The sequence below is a fragment of the Papaver somniferum genome, chromosome 1 (assembly GCF_003573695.1).
Source record: "Papaver somniferum cultivar HN1 chromosome 1, ASM357369v1, whole genome shotgun sequence".
Classification (NCBI taxonomy): domain Eukaryota; kingdom Viridiplantae; phylum Streptophyta; class Magnoliopsida; order Ranunculales; family Papaveraceae; genus Papaver; species Papaver somniferum.
Window position 1 is genome coordinate 114811316 of NC_039358.1, and position 15040 is coordinate 114826355.

At 36.4% G+C, this 15040-nt stretch overlaps 1 protein-coding gene across 1 annotated transcript; it reads right to left on the minus strand.

The window, feature by feature from the left end:
• Positions 1-9784: 9784 nt before the first annotated feature.
• Positions 9785-12896, minus strand: LOC113297335. The gene is made up of 6 exons (XM_026545770.1): positions 12529-12896; positions 11866-12095; positions 11511-11769; positions 10685-10864; positions 10453-10608; positions 9785-10336 (listed from the first exon to the last, which is right to left on the minus strand). Exons 1-6 carry the CDS (start codon positions 12553-12555, stop codon positions 10160-10162), a joined length of 1029 nt encoding a protein of 342 aa, XP_026401555.1. The 5' UTR covers positions 12556-12896; the 3' UTR covers positions 9785-10159.
• Positions 12897-15040: the final 2144 nt, after the last annotated feature.

A 15040-nucleotide genomic window follows, 5' to 3' on the forward strand; every position in this document is an offset into this window, starting at 1 on the left:
TAATAATACAAATTTTTATTATTCAATCCTTTCATCACTGTAATTGCATTGAAAAACTCCTTCAATACTCCACCATTTGAAATAATTTAAACCATCGGAGACAAATAGATATAATGGTTTTATATTACCCTTAAAACTTCGGTATACATCGAACAATTTCAAACTTCTCGAGTTGTACCTAAGTACTTCAAACGAATGCTTAATATCCTCAACTTCAAACTCCAACTTTTAAAAGTCAGAAAAACATTAATTCCGTGGAAAATTCATATGACAAAAGCATTCCCATCATCACAAGATCTCCAATTCAATTGTTACAATATGTTCACGTCTGATACTTGGACTTCTTTCCTTGTTACAGTATTTTTTTCTTATGATAAAAGGCAATTCAATTCAATTTAACTCATATACCGCGTTCTACCTTACAATTTTAAAATACCACAATGATACCTTGTTCCTTGCAACCAAGTTTTCACCTCAAAAAACGAACATATTCACATGACCAATCTGTGTTTATTTTTCACCACTTCAACTTGATGACTTCAAAAAAAAGGTTAACGCCTTTATTCTCCTCCAAATATCATCAAAACAACAAAGGTAACAAACCACCCAGCTCCTCCTTCAAAAAAAATATATAAGAGGTGTCCACAAACATCCGAATGGATGATCCAAAACGTACCATATCTGCGGTGTTCAACGGTACCAAAAAAAACAAACTCCGCTCCTACATTGTTGTGCAAACAACAAAAGCTTGTATAAAATTAAATGCTCATAAGTTTACTCTTCAAGTAAATTTAAAACTCAACATAGACAAACACAAAACCCTTTATTCGATCATATGCCCAATGTGTATATGCCAAAAAACTGTGTCGATTTCATCTTTAATCGCTTCTTTTCATAGCAAAACAAGAAACTACAGCTCCACCACACACAATATCTCCTTATATGAAATCTAATTTACCCTGTCTCTTAAATTGATCTTCAAAGTGCAATATACTTGTATCCACCTACTTCAAGTACTCCTTCGTGAAATCAAACTCTTCAACCGGAATATATCAACCCTCCACTACTGTTCTCACACCAACACATTCAAAAGAGTCGATAATTCTCATATGAAACCTATTAATAGGTTGATGTAATCCTCTCTACACTCATACAGCCGAAGCAAAATTGAGTCTAATTTCTTCTTTAATTCCTTCGACTAGGTCAAATACAACATGACCGAACTAACGACAAACCGGAAACATTCACAATTGTTCCACTTGGTGCTTTGAACAATTCTAAGGATTTTAACGAATTCAAATTCATATATTTACCTCTTCCAATGTACAAACCACTCAACTTGTACTTCAAGCATAATCCTCTTGTGTGTTTGTAATTTGGCTTGCAAAGCAAACATTCAAACGAAAAACTAACAAGGTATTCTGAATAGTCCACAGGAGTCTCAAACAAGTTAATTCAAGACCAAAACAACCGAACACCTTTATCAAACTAGTTAATAAGGTTGTAGAATTACTTACTCGAATCTATGTGGAATACATAGGGTTTATGCTTCAAGAAGTATACTAATATTGAATCATTCCTTCAAGTAGAGCTCCAACTTCAAAAAAAATGTCTCAGTCAACAATCAACGAATGTGAAACACTTCAAATATATTCATTCATGAGTAATTGATACTTCAAACGGTGCTTGTAAAACCAGCAAATTCACCTCTTCAACTTGATGCAATTCAAACGACCGTGTCTCCTTTTCATATGAGGCTATATAACGACTTTTTGCATTCCAATGTAACTCTGATCTTCAAACCAACATAACTTGATGTTACAACATGCATGTTGATGAATCTTCTGAAAGACTTTTGATCAATCTAAATATGACTTCTTCAAACAAACAAACAAAACAAAAACTCTGCAAATACAATACACCACGTTTTTCTAACGGAACTTTTGCAACTTTGCACCACAGTTTCAAATCGGCACCAATTTTCACCACAATTGTCTAAACTATCACGTCTCTTCCCCACATATAGAATTGTCACAGATTTCAGTCAAACAATGTGATCTCGTCTTAGTGTTGTTTTTCAAATTGTATGATATCTTCATACACTGATTCTGACATAAGCTTTGATACCAGTTTTTTGTGTCGAGAGATTCATATTGTTCCTCTAGGCATTCCAGGATCTAATATCAGAAACAGAAAATTAAACATTCAACGGAAGCTAATGCATACTAAACACAAAAGACATATAAATTCATCATGGTTCAGCGATATGCTACGTCCAACAGCAGCAGAAATTCACTTCATTCATATATTAAAGAATTTCAACACAATTGGCACTCAACATCCCTTCTTCTTCACATTCTCAACTCACCTTATACTCTCTCCCAACTCTCACATCTCTCATAACGAATCTACATCTTGCTACTTCTCTTCTTTGTGAGGAGATAGATACCTACAACCTAAGGGTTTAGACGAGATTGACGTAGATGATGCATATATTTATAACCTAAAGGGTATGCCTTCATTTATAGGCTTACAATAGGGTGATTACTTGGAAACCAAGTTATACTTGAATTAAGAAACCAAGTTCTCCTCAATTAGGAAACCTAAACTAGCTAAGAATAGGAAATCTTGTTTAGATGGAATCCTAAACATAATTCTAAAATTGGTGTCAAAACTGATTTAGGAAATCAGTTAGTTGTTTCTAAAATCGAGCCAACATCTAACAACAGCTTCCAACCTGTTGATGGAATTAGTTGGAATGCTTTCTGGGAAGCAAAAGTATCTTCTAGAATTTTGCACTTCCTTTGGAAATTGTCAGAGATATGCGCGATTAGAAATTACTAGAAGATATTCTGGGTCAAAGATATGATGTCTTCTAGGAACATGAATTGGGTTAGTTTCCTTTTATGTATTTTGTAAAATTATTTTTGTATTTACTCTTGTTGATATCACGGCTATGATTATGTAATCAACCCATATAAATAGATGTCTTTGTTTTGGGTTTTCTCATCCATTGAGAAACCTTGAAATTCTTCAAATCTCACTTGGTATCATCCTCTCAATCGATCATATGGCCACTGAACCTATTATCTCTTCTTCGGCCTCTCCTAGTTCATCTTCTTCAACCAATATTACACCTTCACCATATTCTGATGTAGCTTTTTCCCAGCTTCACAATGCTATTACAGCAAAACTTGAAAGATCCAATTATCTGTTATGGAAGGCACAATTTCTTTCTTTTCTCCATGGCTACGACCTTGAAAAATTTGTTAATGGTCTTCATAAGTGTCCACCTGTTCTAACTCCTGAAGGAATACTAAACCCACTATTTGCTCACTGGGTTTACAGAGATAAACTCATTCTCGGCTGGATTTTCTCAACCCTCACACGACCCATTCTTTCCAAGGTTCATACATGTATCTCATCTGCTGAAGCATGGGCGTCTCTTGAAAAGTTTTTTCCTTCTAAAACAGAAGCATATCTGCTCCACTTGAAACGGGAACTGCAACACATGAAAAAAGGAAATCAAACTATGGCTGACTATCTTGCTCGTGCAAAACAACTCTATGATGATATTGTTGCTGCTAGACATTCCATATCAGAGATGGAACTTCGCCACGTAGTCCTCGATGGCTTAGACTCTAACTATGAGTCTATTGTTGCTTGTTTAACTACAACTATGTCTTCTTATTCACTGGAAGCTTTTGAAAATTTCTTAATGACGTATGAACTTCGTCTTGATGCTAAAAATCGTTCTCTTCTAACTGAATCTCAAATGAGTGTTGCGCAGGCTAATGTTTCTCGTACAAAAACTAATCAGTCTATAATGAATAACAACAATGCTCTGGTTGTTTGTCAAATTTGTGATAAGCCTTATCATATTGCTCCTGATTGCTACAAGAGATTTGATAAAACCGTGAAACCACCACGAAAGAGGCCTCCCAAAACAGGTCATCGACCATCTCCGCCGCCTCCGTCTGCATATGCTGGAATCCATCATTCGAACTACACATATGACCGGTTGCCTGATAGTGGAGCAACCAATCACATGACAAATAGTTTGGGTAATCTCTCCTCCTCCTGTGAATACTCGGGTCCTGAACAGGTAAGGGTTTCTGGTGGATCAAACTTACCAATATCCCATACCGGCAATGCCATACCACCCACTCCAACCCGTAAGTTTTTGCTCTCTAATGTTTTACATGTTCCACACATATCCCAGAATCTTCTTTCTGTATCTCAATTTTGTCGAGACAACAAAGTTTTTTTTGAATTTAATGATGAGTCTTGTCTTGTGAAGGATTTAATCACGGGGAAGGTAGTACTTCGGGGCAAGCTTAAGAACGGACTCTACACTCCTGGCCTTGTTTCTTCACCTATTACGGGTATGATTGGTGAACGAACTTCTCTACAAAATTGGCATGCTCGTTTAGGACACCATATGTTAAAAACAGTCAAGGATGTAGTATCTCGCCATAATTTACCTATTTCCAGTACTAGTTTCAAGTTCTGTCATTCATGTTTAGAGAATAAAAGTCATAAACTCCCTTTTTCCTCTAGTTCAACAGTTTATGAAAAACCTTTGGATTTAATAGTATCATATGTTTGGGGTCCCCTCACCAATTTTGTCTAAAGAAGGTTTTCGATATTAAATTATATTTGTGGACGCTTTTAGTCGATTTACCTGGTTTTATCCTATGATGTGAAAACTGATTCTGTTTTTATATTCTTATTATTCTCTAAACATGTAGAAAACTTATTCGGTACAAAAATAAAAACCTTTCAATCAGACAATGGTGGTGATTATAGAAAGTTTACATATATTCTCCGTGCTAACGGTACCCATCATCGTTTCACTTTCCCCCACGCGTCTGCCCAAAACGGTCTAGTTGTACGACGACATCGGCATATAGTTGAAACAGGTCTTACCCTTCTCTATACTGCCTATGTTCCATTATCATTTTGGTTTGATGCCTTCTTCACTTCATGTTATCTTATGAAAAGAGTTCCATCAGTTCCAACGGGTTCGAAATCACCATATGAACTATTTTTTAAGAGAATACCGGAATATACATCCTTAAGAAATTTTGGATGCTTATGTTATCCTCATCTTCGATCCTACCGTTCTACAAAAATGGAATCGTGTTCATCACCTTGTGTCTTCATGGGGTATAGTGCTCAAAACAAAGGCTATAAATGTTTACACATACCTACTGGCCACAACTATTGGTCTCGGCATGTGATATTTGTTGAGAGTGAGTTTCCGTTCGCAAAAGTTGATGTACTACCTTCACCGGCTTCTTCCTACAAGGTACATTTTCCTTCCTTCTACTTTTTAATTTCACCTGCTACTATAGTTTCCAATGTTTCCGAACATTTGCCCCGAACAAATTCCACCAGTCTTGAGCCCATATTACCCATATAAATTGTACCTATTCAAACTCCCGTATATACAATTCCTCCACCTATAAACACCACCAATTCAGTTTCCAACGATTCTGCACCAACTCCCTCTAGTCCAGTACCTACTTCAATAGTGTCCACATGATTCACTCCGAACCTAATCACCCAAATCCAGAAACCCCCTCACCAGCTACTGTTACACAACCCTTACCACCCCAATCTCTCCTGCCACCTTTTCCAAGAGCTCCACGAACACACCTGCCAAAAATACCCAACCCACACCCTGACCGGGTCACTTTTCAACCTTCACCTGTTATAAATGATCATAGTATGACCACAAGAGGTAAGGATGGGATTTTCAAACTGAAGGTTTTAATTGCTTCAAAGCATGCTAAGTTAACCGATGATTTGCTTGAACCCAGTTGTTATACACGGGCAAAATCTGATCCAAATTGGCGACATGCTATGGATGATGAATATTATGCCTTGATAAAGAACATAACTTGGTCATTGGTTCCAGTCAAACCCAATATGAATCTAGTTGGGTGCAAGTGGGTTTTCTGCATCAAACGAAAAGCAGATGGAACAATTGAGCATTATAAAGCAAGACTTGTCGCGAAAGGATTTAACAACAAGAGGGTATCGACTACAACGAAACTTTTAGTCCAGTCATTAAACCGTGCACCATTAGAGTTGTGCTAACTCTTGCTTTAACTTATGAATGGCAAGTTCGACAACTTGATATCCAGAATGCTTTTCTCAACGATGTTCTTTCAGAAGAAGTTTATATGAAACAACCACCGGGTTACACGGATCCAAATTTTCCAAACCATGTATGCAGGCTGCATCGCTCTTTGTACGGACTTAAGCAAGCTCCGCGGGCATGGTATAATCGTCTTAGTGTGTTTTTGCAGCGTATTGGTTTTACAATTTCTCGTGCGGATACTTCATTATTCATAAGATGAGCAAAAGATGGTATTGTTTATTTGTTAGTCTACGTGGATGACATTATTCTAACAGGATCATCAATGGAATGTCTCGATTCTCTAATGAATATTCTACATAAGGAATTTTCTCTCAAAGATCTCGGACAATTATCTTTCTTTCTGGGTGTTGAAGCGACATATGTTCGCGACGGAATTTTCTTGTCTCAGCAACGGTATGTCGAGGATTTACTTAAGAGAGCTAATATGAAAGGTACAAAACCTGTCTGTACACCGTTAAGTACCTCAACTGATCTTAACCCTACAGGCAACAATTTATTAAAAGATCCTACATCCTATAGAAGTCTTGTCGTTGGTTTGCAGTATCTTCTGATTACTAGACCAGAAATAGATTTTACAGTCAATAAGGTTTGTCAATTTATGCATTCTCCTACTGAGGCACATATGCAAATGGTCAAGATAATTCTACGTTATCTTCAATCCACAACATCATATGGTATTTTTCTTAAACCAGCTCCGTCTTTGAGTATAAATTTTTCCGCTTACACCGATGCAGATTGGGTTGGTGACCATTTTGATCGACGATCTACCAGTGGATATTGTGTTTTCTTGGGTCCTAACATCATCTCATGGAGCTCTTGTAAACAGAAAACGGTCTCAAGATCAAGCACGGAAGCTGAATATCGTGGCCTAGCCATTGATACTGCTGAACTAATATGGGTGGAATCTCTCTTGAAAGAGTTGCGTGTTCCAATTTGCAAACCACCAGTTCTTTGGTGTGACAACCTTGGAAGCAACGTACTTAACAATGAATCTAGTGTTTCATGGAAGAACAAAGCACATTGAAATCGATTATCATTTTGTTCGCGAAAGAGTTCAACCAGGTTTACTTCAAGTTCGATTTGTCTCCTCTCGTGATCAAGTTGCAGATGTTTTTACCAAAAGTCTGAATAAAGATAGGTTTTCGAATCTGCGATCTTTGTTGACTGTCTGCGACAACCCACTTCGATCGACAAAGATATGCGCGATTAGAAATTACTATAAGATATTCTGTGTCAAAGATATGTTATATCCTAGGAACATGATTTGGGTTAGTTTCCTTTTATGTATTTTGTAAAATTATTTTTGGATTTACTCCTGTTGATATCACGGCTATGATTATGTAAGGTTTCACCTACTTGTCACCCATGCTTTTCCTATTTGCCGCCCATATTAATTATCGTCCCTAATTATCCTATTTGCCGCCCAAACATCTTTTAAAAATCCTAAATACTGCCTTTGACTTTATTTTTCACATCTTTCTTTTTCTCGACCCAATCTAAAAATCATTCACTTTCCCAACCCACCACCACCGTTGCCATCCCATTTTTCCATGATCGACACCACTTATAACTCCATTTTTGTTCCCTTCTAAGTTACTAGTCTCCTGAATGAAATCATTCATATGGTGATAAATACTCAAAAACTTCGATTGGATTTTATTGCAATCAATAAAACAAAATAACTTAAACTAATGCAAGTTTAAATGTCTGCTTGTTTTTATATTGATGATGAACGTTCTTCCTTTTTCTTTCATAACGTATCTTAATCTTAATCACGGAATTGAATATACAGTTTCCTAATTTACCGAACGATGTAATCAAAAATTACGTTTGGTTCACGGCATCATTAGGGATATATATATATATATATGTGTTAACCATTCAAGCAAGTTAAACAGTTTTTGACGCTAATCAAATTTGGGATTAATGGCTAAATAAGCACCATTAATGGTAGATCTTAACAAGTGAATCAGTCTCAACTGAAATTTATTTCACGACGAGATTAAACGATAGAATAAATATTAAACAAAATTACTATTATCATTTTATTTTTTTGTGTACTATAATTGAATAGATATTTTTTTATTTAGGGTTAATAGTTTTCTAATGAGTCGGTGATTTGTTGAAGAAGAAGATAATTATAGTCAAAATCAATATGATTTTTGTAGGTGGTAAATAAGAAAAAATGGAATTGTAAAATGGAATCACTTTAAAAATTCTGAGAGGGTGGTAAATAGGAAAAATGTGGGTGGCAAATAGATGAAACCTTGTGTAATCAACACATATAAATAGATCTCTTTGTTTTGGGGTTTCTCATCCATTGAGAAACCTTGAAATTCTTCAAATCTCACTGAAATGCATCCCCATTTGTTTACCTACCAAAGACGAGCTAAACAAATACAATAGTAATTCTGATGGTTTTTGTCCTATGTGCAGAAATGAGTCTGAGTCTATTAACAAATCTGTATCGAGTGTAGTGTAGCTAGAGAAGTATGGATGGCCAGGATTGTAGTTTGGTTAACTGGACTAAATCTTGGCGGTCTAAGACAAATAGGAACATGCACATCGATCTAACAACTATTAGCAGTATCTTATGGCACATCCGGGAATATAGATGTTCCATGTTTTTGACAATATGCAGGTAAATGTCCAAAATGTGGCAAGGCAATCTAACGATTTTATTACAGATTGGAATCTATCCTTATTGAACGACACTCCTGTTGGTTTATGACCAATCTGAAGGAAGTAGTATTATGCAACCTTGGAAAGCACCTGCAACAAATTTTGTTAAAATAAATTTTGATGCATCTTGGTTTGAAGCAACTAAACATGTTGGTACTAATTTTGAGAAATCATGCAGGAGATTGCAATTGAGCTGGATGCAAATAGACAAAAGCAGAAAGCAGAAGCTACGACATTGTTGGAGGCATTAGAATGGGCTAGAAGTACAGCCATCAGAAATTTGGAGCTAAAAGGAGACTGTAGAAATGTCATCTATGGAATAGATGAGATTCTGTCAAATGGACAACAAACAGTTTGCTTGAAGACTGTCTTCACCTTTAACAATTATTTGAATCTTGAATTTGGGTTTATGTTCCCAGAAAGACTAGTCATATAACAGACTCTATTGCCAAATATAGCATTAGGATGCACTGCTCAGTTGAATGGGATATTAATTTGCCTCAGTGGATCCTGCTGGAGGTACATGATGATAAAAACGCCACGTAATTTTCGTTCCTTAACTAATTCTTTTCTTATTAACACAAATGTCCATAGTACTTCAAAAGAAAAACGTGCTCGGGATCCTTCATGCACATATAACAGTAGATTCAGTCAATTCAACTTCCACCGGAGGTTGAGTTGGCTTTTTCACGCTCAAGTACGTAGGTAACGTAACTATAGTAAAACCTCTATTTCAGAATTACACTGGGACCATATAAAAATATTCTTATATTGAGGTAATTTTTACAAAGATTAAGCCAAACTGGGATCAAAGTTTTTTATTCATATATGAAGTTTGTTCCTTTACAGAGTATTCTTATAGATGTTCTACTGTATTCAGTTTTAAGTTTCAAAATAAACTAATTAAGCATCATTAAAACTTAAAATATACCCTCAAGAGGAAAATTAAGAGTATGTATAAATGATTATTATCTGAATCTCAAACCAACCTGATTCCACTTTTCTGGCAATGGGAAGTATTGGCTCTTCAAAAATTTCTTTTGCACAGAGTTCCAACATTTAACAAAATAACAATTTTAAGGCGGAGTTACAACATCAATTCTCGCTCTTCCATTGATAACTCAAGTAGTTGTTCGTAATTGTTAACAATTAACAGGACCTTACATTGTATAATGCTGTTGTCGGTGAGTGAGAAGAAAAAAGAAAGGGTAAAAATTCGCACCTGTATATCAATGCCAAAACTGGAAGGAACATGTTAATACGTTATCTACATCAATCATCTGGAGTGCTTAACGGATGTGCCAACTGTTACTGCATTGCATAATCTGAATGGATAAAGTTTTCATATGGCGTTCCTTTGAGGAAGTTGTGGACATCATCCCAGTTTGCTACTTGCTCTGCTAATGACCCTTTGTGGATTTTAACTTGACGACTCTTCAATTCCCTCTGGGGTAACCTCAAAAATCTTAGCACATCCATCAGTTTCTGCAGGAACATCATGACCCAGTGAGAAAGAACATAATACAGACCAAAAACAACAAACATGGCAGAATCAGAAATGAAAAACTAATAGAGCATTTAGGAAAAGATGGGCATCTCACAGTGCGATTTTGTACGAGATCCTCGTAGTAAACAATGATATGGCGAGTGTTGTTGAAGTATTCTAAAGCTTTTCTAGTTGTGTCCTCTTCTTTTTTCAAAGTTGGTATCAGTAATGTAGCATTTATTGTAGGCTTGTATTTTGCTAGTATCTCAGCCTGCAAATGGCTTCCAACACTGAGTTCAGCCATGAGAGGAGGGACTAAAGGAGAAAGTAAAGGAGGGAGAATATACCTCATGGGGTGAATGTGTGTGAGACTTGTGGGTCCCATTTAGTAACTTAGCATCTCGATCGTAAGAATTGGCAAGCACTGAGATCATCCGACGCAAAAGATTTCTTCGGAAAAGGAATATAGCAGAAACACCATTCTGGTTAAAGTAATCCACTATTTCCTTGTGATTTGCCATCAACCCCTGAAACAAATTTTTCATGTACATGCTAAATGAAATTTATAAGACACATGAAATAGAAAGTTGGGCCCTGAATCTAACCTAGAGAAGAGAAAGTAGCAGGTGCGAAAAAGGTTTTCATCCTAATCCGGAGCACCAAAAACATATGCAGCCTATGTGCCTAATAACAACCATGTGCCAGCCTAAGGGTTCATAAATGGATTTGACTGAGGGATGCATCACTTGACATTAGGCATTCCCGAGCTTCAAGAAGCATAATTTAGAGCCTTGCAGAGCAATCCCTACAACTATTTATGTAGCTACTAACTTACACACTTAATGTGTGAGATTTCACAACCATGGCTGCAACTACCTCAATTCTGCTCATGGAGAAAGAAGATTTAACAAAGCATAGTAGTTTAGCAGATGGAAGTATCACTGTAAGAGACAGAATTACTGGGGTATGCCAAGTTGACAACTTCAATCTAAGTATGACTATAGCTGTCAATTGATTTTCGCATTGCCAAGGAATAAGAAACTTTCAACGGGTAAGATTTTAAAAGAGAATCTATGTTTGAAAGTTATGGGTCTGCAAGACTCTAATTTACAGCTTCCTAATGAAATAGATAATGATCAGAACAAAAAAAACATAGTAGCCGTTGTTGTGTACCTGATTAAGCATCCATTTTAAACCAACTGCAGCTGAGCACTCATTCTTGGACGCACTATTGAACCAGTCCAAGTTATAAATTGTATCCAGTGTCTTTACGATTGATGTGATATTACTCCTTCTATCTTTATTAGAGAAAATCTCCCCATATGAGCTGACATTAATATGGCTATTTAATAATGTCTCAAACCATCCACTTCCTGACCTCTGCATTGATAAAATTGCAAAGTCTCGAACAGGATTGCATGCACATTCAGCTCTGTTAAAACCAAAACACAGCACAAAATCAGAAATTCAACATGAAATCCATCATTGGAGACCAAAAGCAAATAAGTGTGCGACAACCGAAAATCACCTGCTAAATGTTTCCGGTTTCGGGTAATGCAATTTGGGAATCTCATGTTTTAACTTAGGGAAAGAAGGTTCAAGGAACTCTAGGTTTGTAAATTTGACCTTGGTGCTAGTGCTAATCTGTTTGAGACAGATTGAACAAATATAAACCCCACAGACCATGGCAAATGCTAATACAACCATCCGCACGACTAATGGAGATTTCTTTGGAACCTTTACAATGAGGTTATCATCCTGCATTATCCAAGTTCACCCAGTATGTTAGTAAAATAGGAATCAGAAAAGTGTTCAAATCACTGAATACCACACAGTACACCAACTACATTATGGCATTCCAAAAAGTAGAACAAATGGTAATCAAAAAAACAAAAATGGGAAGAAAAAAAAAGGGTTTCATCTTAATGGATCTTTGGAGCATCAAATCAATGAAACTAGTAGTACTGTAGCACTATTTTTCTATAAATGTCCAGACCAAAAAACCCCAAATAAAAAATAGATCATGTGATGAAAAAAAAAAAAACAATACAACATAAGTGTTTTAAAATAAATCGCATAAAGCTAAGACATTTTTCTCACAAAAAAGGAAATCAATCAGAGAACAGGGCAAAGAAGAAGATGAACCTGATAATAAATCAAAGAAATTAAATAACAAGATTGAAACAAGAACCTTATTGTTGTTGAGATCATCGACCATATTTTCCTTTGAAATAGAACAAGAGTAATGGGCATTGGCAGCTCAGATTCCTGTTTTTTTCTCTCAGCCCCAGAACTCAGAAGAAGAAGAAATAAGAGAAAAGTAGTTGCTTTTAGGTATTCCTCGTGATGAAGGACACTATCATTATTAACACTTTCACGCTCTCTCCTTTTTCTTGTTATTGCTGCTAATAAGAGTTGTTTCCTTTCTGTAAACTCGGAAAGTATGTCCAGGAGCTGATTAAGAAAGATGAACCAAATCAACAACTAAAATTTGTTTCCAGAAACAATAAAATCTTAATAATAACGAAGACAAGAACAACAATAACTAAATCTTAAATTTAGATTTGGATCATTTATTTCTTGGGATTTTTAACGAACTGCCACACTTGCAAATCCCGATTCAAGAAAATGCCACCGTTTTTTTCAGAGTTTATTAAATGCCATAACCGTTAGTTTTTCCGTCGGGACCCACACACTCGGTCTTTTTCGCTGACTCGGTCAAAAGAATCTGTCGCGATTTACATATTTACCCTTGAAAACCCTATTATACTAGAATTGGTGATTGTTGTTATTTGTTGATCTCGGTGATGAATGAGAAGAAACAGTAGAGAAACGGGTTTGTGATGTTCTTGAGAGAAGACAATGGAGAATTTCAGGGGGAAGTGGAACTTGAGTATGAGTGGGTTCTCGAAATCAGATGGGTTCAGAGATGAAGAACAAGGGTTTGAAGAGCTTGTAAAGAATAGAACATGGGTTTGTGTTGGAATCGTTGTTAGAGAGAAAGAATGATGATGGTTGCTGATGGAATTTACATAAGAATAGGGTTTGATTGGGTTTTGTTGTGAAGTTGTCGTCGCACCGAGGAGAAGAAGAGGAATTGGAGATGAGGTTCATGAACTGCAGGAGATCGAGCTCAAGGTATTGCTGTTTTATTGAGGGAAATGGATCTGAGAAATTGCAGTTATGAAGCTACATGAATGGGTGTTGCAGAGTGTGTATACAATAGATGAATGTTAGGACAGAGATTTAAAGCTACAGTTTACGGAGAAACTGAATTGGTTGCTGCTCAAATGGTCAAGAACAAATTGAAAGGGGTTCTGAGTTCTGGTACGAATTAGGAGATGGGTTTGCTCGAATTGCAATCTGATGCCAACAAAGATGGTGGAGCAGATCGGAGAGATGATTCTGGTGGCCTTGAATTGTTAAGAACTGTTTGAGTTGTGTTGGCTGAGTTGAATCTGTAATTGATTGAATTAGTGCAAAATCTGTAATTGATTTAATCATCTTACGACTCATTGATCAATGGAGGAGATGAACAAATATTAAGAGTCGTCTTTGATGAATTAGGGTCGATGGGTTTGTGCTAAATTGAAAGTTTGGATAAATTAAGCACCAAGAGAACATGGAATGGTGCTACTGCTTCTGTTGTTTTTGATGATGAATAATGCAAGACTAAGCTATTATTGTGTGTCTGAGAAGGTTTATGAGTATGGGTGTGTATGGAATTCGAAGTTGCAGGTCCAAAGAGAAATCATACTACAGGTAAATGTGCTAGCTTCCAATTACAAGTTTCGCACATAACATGTTTGACGAAAGGCCTAAGAGAACGAATTACCCACTGGATTATCAATGGCAGTAATTATGACGTTAATTCAGGAATTCTTTGCAAGATTTGTGGCTCCAATTAAGTTATTCTTCTTACCATGTATTTGTATATATTACTTAGAATAGTTAGCTAAATAGTCAATGGCATTAGCTGTATATTTTGTTGCCTAATTTAGGCTGTACATTATTCTCATTTAAAGACGATGATATCAATAGAGAAGGCATTCAGCCATTTCGCGTACATGATTGTTATGGATTTGCTGCTGTGGTTGTAGATGACAGTGATGGTTTTATGATCTCAACGGAATGTAGCCACCGGTGGTGATGGTTTTTGAATTCTCGGCTTTTGTTTCGAGGGCACAAATATCATTTACTAAGCTGGATAACTGCCACCTATGCACTAATGGATGTTAACTGTTCTTTTGAAAAAAACGGGATGGAAAAGATCAAATGTATGGCATTTAATAAACTCTGAAAAAAACGGTGGCATTTTCTTAAACTGCAAATTGGAAGTGTGGCACTTTATTTCTTTCTTATTTTGTTTCTCTCCCCTGTCCTCTACTTCCGGAAATTGGTTTCTTTTTGTGACTACATGACCTGGCACAGCACCATCATCGTCATCATATACTCGTATCTACTTGAATATGGACATTGGACAACCATAGGCCCATGCCGATGCCCATTGCCATTGCCTGTTGCGTATCAAGAACGGGCTGTAACGGGTACCTCACAAAAATGGAGAGCAGAAATATCAAAGAGGAAGACTTTTTTTGCGTATGAGAAAATTTTAATTTTGTTTTTTTGTCTATGGAATTTAATGTTCTTGTTCTTGTTCACCTTTCCAAATCAAAATAATTTGTCTTGGGAATTGTAACTTA